We start from the raw sequence: 6,317 nt of genomic DNA, 5'->3' as shown, positions 1-6,317 counted from the left end.
CCTTCTCCAGGTCAACTCGTAGAGAAGCACCTTCATAAGGATTATTGTGGTTCATGCCTTTTATGTGCTTCACACCCAGAGAACCAGCTCTAAGTCTAGCCTCTCTTCTCTCTTTACCATGTGGCCAGCAGACCTCTCTTTCCTAAGAAAAGCACATAAGTGGGACAGTATGGGGCCTGCGTAGGTGTTCAGCTGAGACAGTCATTATAGGCATTCCTGATACAAGTAGGTAGAGCTGTGGAGCTCCACCCGACAGGACCCAAGGCTGAGAGTGGGACAGCTTTGAGGAGGACCATGAAGCCTGTCTCCAAAGCTAGGCTCAACCCAGAGTGTGGGGTGGTGGTGGAGGAACTGGAGGAGTTTGGAAACTGGGATGCTTGAGGGTTAAGGGTCTGAGGCTCTGTGGGGTGCGTGGGGGCACTCAGAGGGCATCTCTTTGGCACAGGCTGTCAGCATAGGTCACAGATTCCTATGAGCTCACCCTTCACATGAACCCTCTTCAGAAGGTCCGCAGATAGAGCTAGTTTATACCTGTTTATGTGGTCCTGTCTTTACGGGAGAGTTTATTCCCCTTTGGTAGTCTGGGCAGTCAGTGCAGGGGCCAAGAAGTTTTGGACTTGCAGATTACTTGTGGAGCAACGAGAGGCTTCCCTGGCCATGGTGACAACCCAGGACAGTGAGGTCTGTGCTCCTCCCACCCTCTCTGTGTGGAGCCTGTCCCTGGGGTTCATCCTCTTCCTAGCACAGAGGCCCTGAAGGAGGGCTCTGCTGTCACAGCCCATGGGATAAAGCCTTCAGGTTGACCAGTTTCCTTAGAGCTCCCTTCATGTCCTTGTTCCTCAGGCAGTAGATAAAGGGATTCAGCATGGGGGTGACCACCATCTACATTACTGAAGCCAGAGAATCCTTGTCAGCTGCCTGGGAGGATGAGGGACTCAGGTAGACCCCTGTGATGGTCCCATAGAAGAGAATGACCACAGCAAGGTGGGAGCCGCAGGTGGAAAAGGCCTTTGGTTTGCCCCAGGCAGATGGGACCTGGATCACAGCAGACACAATGTGGATGTAGGAGACGAGAATGCCAAGGAAGGGGATGAGGACCCTCAGGTCCCCCTCCGGCAGAATCATGAGTTGGTTGAGTTGGGTGTTGGAGCAGGAGAGCTGGAGCAGGGGAGCAAGGTCACAGAAGGGGTAAGGGATGACGTTGCTGGCACAGGACTCCAGCCGGGCCATGAGGAGGGTGTGTAGCAGGGAGTGGAAGTTGGCGAGGCGCCGGGAGCTCCCCAGCATCAGGGCCCAGGCTGGCAGACTCATCATCGTGGCGTACTGCAGGGGCTGGCAGATCGCTGTGTAGAGGTCATAAGCCATGGCCGTCAGGAGGAAGTTGTCCATGTTGATCTGGGCTAGGCAGCAGCCATAGGAAATGGACTGAGTCTGTGTCTGGATGTTCACCAGCATCTTGGGGACTGTGGCGGAGATGAAGCAGAAATCTACCAGGGAGAGGTTGCTGAGGAAGAAGTCCTTGGGCGTGTGGAGGTAGGAGTCTGAGCCAATGGCCAGGATGATGAGCAAGTGCCCCGCTGCCCCGACCAGGTACGTGACAAGGAAGAGCCCGAAGGTCAGCTCCTGCCTCTCGGGCTGGCTGGAGAGCCCTAGGAGGATGAACTCAGAGGCGCTTGTGTGTGGTTTCCCCTCTCCATGGTTGGCTGGTCCTGCTAGGAGATCCAGACCAGGAGCAGACTTTAGAGAAGATGGAGGCACCCATGCTTCCCTCCTTCCCCCATGTAATCCCTCAGCTCACATCTCTGTGTTCATTTGGTAGAAACCCAAAAGAAGTCTCTCTACCTATCAACCAGGGAGTCCTGTGGCCTCAACAGATCCCAAAGTCAGGATTTTAATGATTTTGCCACCAAAATACTCCTGATCCTGAGCCCCACAAAGCCCCATGTGCTGTCTCTCCAAGGAGAATCCTTGTGACATACGGCCCGGTACTCAGTGGTGGCAACAAGAGGGGTACTTAGGGTGTCTTAGCCCCCCCAAATTCTATCGTACTCTCATTCTTTGTTGTGATGTTGTCTCAATATTAAGTAAAGAGCTCTAGGAATGTAATTTCCTCCCACTGCCAATAGGATTGCCACCCGAAGGCCCTTGCTATACAGAATTCTGGAACCACAATGGCACATACGTGGAACCTGAGGGTAATACTCGTAAACATCCTCCTTCCGCACAAACCTCCTTCCCCACCAGTATTTTATCTCCCCTGTTCTTCCACCCACATGGAGCCCAGGGATCAAGATGCTCCGGCTGCCACTCGTCACCGACTCTGGGCCACCTTGGTCCTGGTGATGATGCTGTGGGATGGAGTTGGCCAGAGCAAACCTGGACAGAAGAGCCTGCCGACTGGGACAGCTCAGCCAGCCCTTCTGTTGGGGCTGACCCAGGAAGGGCCTCACCTCTGGAGGGAAAGAGTTGCCCCTGCAGATAACAAAGAGAAACTAAAGGTGTAACGTTGCCCAGAGTAACAGAGTGGGCAGCAGGGCAGCATAGGGACCCCTCAAAGTTGGAGTTCGTAACAGTTCAGTGCGAGCTCAGCTGAAGTTTCATTCGATAGAAATGATTTTTCAGTGCTTCACAAGACGTAGTTAGTTGGGATTTGGGTCCTATGGAATGTAAGTCATCAAGAGGGTTGGGGAGAAAGAAGCAACTGGAGTTACCGTGCTGCTTGGGGATGGGGAACAGCTGACGGGGGAAATCAGTCTGGAAAAGCTATGGGAATCGGTATGGCCCACCTGGGAACTGGGCAGGCAGTGAAAGGGGTAAACGGTCTTGGGAGGCTTTGTCTGTGCCGCCGTTTTGCTTGGAGCAAAGGAGCTTACCAGCTCAATTGGGCAGCATACAGCAGGGATGGAGATTTCAGCTCTGCAGCAGGACCCAGCTGAGCTCTTGGCCTCTGTTGAGCTATGCCTTAGTATGGAAAATAAATGGCTCATTTTGAATTAATGGTTTACTGATGTGATTTTTTTCTTAAAGGATCTGAGTATTTGGCGACCCAAAGGCAAGAATCTTTGGTAAAGGGCAACCATAAGATATAAATGCAAGAGGCTAAGAGAAATCTGTTTGGTGAAAAGTAAGAGTGAAGGGAAACATGTATTTAATATGGGTTAAATCCTCATTTGATCAGTACTGATTAAAACAGCTCTAAAACTGGGTGATGTGAGAGATGAGAAAACAATGAAGGAAATTGTTCTTGTTCCCAAGAAGCTTCTAGTTGAATGGAAAGGTAACAGTCCTTAGCCTAGCGAGCTGACATTAATTGAGCACCTACTGCGTGTCATATACAGGACTAGGCGTGTGCGTGTATGTGCACGTATTTAATTTAATCCTCAAAATGTATATAAGGTAGGTGTTATTATTCTGATTTTACAGATGAGTAAACTGACACCTAGAGGGTTTGAATAATTTCCCCGAAAGACATCAGGATTTGATTCCAGGTCGGTCTGATTTCAAAGCAGTACTTTGATTTTCTCAAAAAGACCAAGGAAGTGCTACTGGGTAAACTTAAACTTGGGGCATCGGTGTAAATGGATCAGGGAATCCTGCAGTGACCAGCACAGGGGCAGGAGGAGGGGAGTGTGGAGCAGGTTGCATAGGGCAGGGACATGGTGGAAGAGGGTCGCCTGTACTAGGGAGAGAGGGCTTGTTCGTGTGGCTGCAGCATAGATGCCGAGACTGACACACGTGTGAATGGGAGCCGTGGTGCAGTGACAAAAGCTCTGTCCCTTTCTTGACTAATGTTCCTTTTGAACCAGGGTGTCTCCATCCTCTCTTTTCCTTCCCATCCTCCCATTTCCCCAGAGATATGGGAGAAGAAAATTTCCTTGTTACTATGTCCCACTGGTTGGGAAGATAGTCTTTCCTAGTACTCCTATTTTAAGAACACCAAAGCTCAAAACGTCTAACTTCAAACAGAAGGGATCGCCACCCCCATAGCTTCTGGACCATTCCTGTCAGCACGCAGACATCCCCCAGTTTGAAAAATCCACCCTTGACCTCACATTCCCCTCCGGCCATCAGCTCATTTGTCTATTCCCCTTTTCCGCAAAAGTCCTCAAAATGTGGTCAGTACTCATTCTCCAGTTCCGCCTTCCTGTTCTCTCACGTAGCCCCCTTTTCAGGCCTCCCCACCAAGTCCTGGAACTTCCCTCCTTAAGGCCCCCATTGCTCGTCTGCTCAGGCTCCATTCCCGAAACCCAGAAGAAACCCGACAAGCTGGAGCCAGCGCTGCTGCTCACTTCCCCCTTCTTTTCTTCTTTTTTTCTTTTAATATGTAAAGTGATTTCATTACTTATTTCTTTATTTTTAAAAAATTTATTTATATTTTATTTTTATTTTTGGCTGCGTTGGGTCTTCGTTGCTGCGCGCGGGCTTTCTCTAGTTGCGGCGCACGGGGACTACTCTTCGTTGTGGTGCGCGGGCTTCTCATTGCGGTGGCTTCTCTTGTTGTGGAGCACGGGCTCTAGGTGCACCGGCTTCAGTAGTTGTGGCACGCGGGCTCAGTAGTTGTGGCTTGCGGGTTCTAGAGCGCAGGCTCAGTAGTTGTGGCGCACGGGCTTAGTTGCTCCGCGGCATGTGGGATCTTCCCTGACCAGGGCTCGAACCCGTGTCCCCTGCATCGGCAGGCGGGTTCTTAACCACTGCGCCACCAGGGAAGCCCTACAGTAGTCTCTTAACCAGGCTCCCTAAAGCCTCAGCAGTCTGTTTCTACACAGCATCCAGGGTGAATGTTAAGAAATGTAAGTCAGATCATGTTATTTCTCTGCTCAGAATCCTCCAGTGGCTTCCCATCTCACTCAAAACGAAACCTAGAGTTCTCGCCAAATCCCACAGGGCTACGCATGACCCGGGCCTCTGCCCTCTCCCTGATCTCACCACCTTCATTGCCACTCACTTTTGGCAGGCCAGCCACGATGGCCTCCTCACTGTACCTGGACACATCAAGCACGTTCCTACATTAGGGTCTTTGTACTCGTTATCCCACTGCCGAGAATTCTGTTCCATTATGATTTACTTCAGTTTGATTTCTGCTAAAATGTCACCTCTGTTCAGGGTTCCCCCACCACCTATCTAAAATAGTACCCCTGAATCTGTCTTCTTTCTTATTTTTGCTTTGTTTTTATTCTCAGCACCGTTTCTCTCTCTTATCATCTGTTTTATCTATCTATCTAAGCATCTATTATCTATCTATCATCACTGTGTTTCTCTAGAATATAAGCTCATGAGAATGAGAGCAGGAACTTTATTTTTATGTATTACCATATTCCCAGTTTCTAGAACCGTGTCTGGACTATAGGAGACATTCAATGTTGTTGAACGAATGGGTAGCTGTTCTTAAGGTCCCCCTTTGTGACCTCATGCCTTTGAGATTGGGTGAGACCTTAAAGATAGTCCTCCTTCACCTGATATCAACCTAGTGTCTTCCAAATGTCAATCATATTTACTTATCACCTGTATTTTTGTTTCCTTAATAGTTATTTAATTCACTAATTTTGTTAATTGTAATTCATTTATTAGAAAAGAAAGTTTGTACACCATTATAGCATAAGAAAGCAGTATCGCTTATTGAATTTTAGCCAGTACCATTACCTGCAGAGAGTTCTGAGCATGAAACCCACGTTTTCTTGGTTAAAAAAGGAGAATGTAAAGTTGTAGAGAGGAGTTAGAGAAATAGCACCAACCTGAGTGTTTTTCTGAGAGGTAGTCAGAAGGGTTGGGGGAGAAGTAGAAAGAACTCAAAAGGGAATCACTTTCTCACCAGGCTATTTGGTGCCATTTGTCTCCATCTCTGTAAACCACCTAATGCCAACTTTCAGACCCCTGTAGGTACGGGCTCCACACCGTGGGCAACATTGCACTAACCCATACGTGCCTGGACTTGGACACCTGTTTGTTCAGGTCTCATTTCTGTTCCTGATCCTTGGGCAGCCAGCACATGGGTTGACTTTGTTTTCTTGCGTCATCGGCAGCTCTGCATCTCTCTCTGGTGACCACCGCAGCTCTGGGGTTTGTGTCAGCCTGAACACTGGACCTATTTTATGAAAGCCCAAGGGGTGGAGAAAAATGCTTGTCTTTGACTTCGAGGTTCTCATGTTTAATTTTCTCCGATCATTGAGCCATAATTAACTCTGTTTAAATAATTTAGAGGGGGAAACAACAAATTAAAGGTGCTAGCAAAATATAGATAATAAAACTAAAAATGGAAACAAACCACATAGAAGAAGAAAAATAATTAAAGTAGAAATCTGATAATTGATTATTTGAAA

General features: G+C 48.6%; 1 protein-coding gene across 1 annotated transcript; it reads right to left on the bottom strand.

Moving 5' to 3' along the window:
* Positions 1-771: 771 nt before the first annotated feature.
* Positions 772-6,014, bottom strand: LOC133104253 (olfactory receptor 1361-like). The gene is given in 4 exon segments (XM_061209886.1): positions 772-1,712; positions 2,183-2,472; positions 4,848-4,982; positions 6,010-6,014. Coding segments are annotated over 4 exon segments (1,371 nt in total).
* Between the last annotated feature and the right edge of the window lie 303 nt (positions 6,015-6,317).

The sequence above is a fragment of the Eubalaena glacialis genome, chromosome 13 (genome assembly GCF_028564815.1).
Source record: "Eubalaena glacialis isolate mEubGla1 chromosome 13, mEubGla1.1.hap2.+ XY, whole genome shotgun sequence".
Classification (NCBI taxonomy): Eukaryota; Metazoa; Chordata; class Mammalia; order Artiodactyla; family Balaenidae; genus Eubalaena; species Eubalaena glacialis.
The sequence above is the reverse complement of the archived record's forward strand: the minus strand, read 5'-3'. Positions and strand labels throughout refer to the sequence as shown.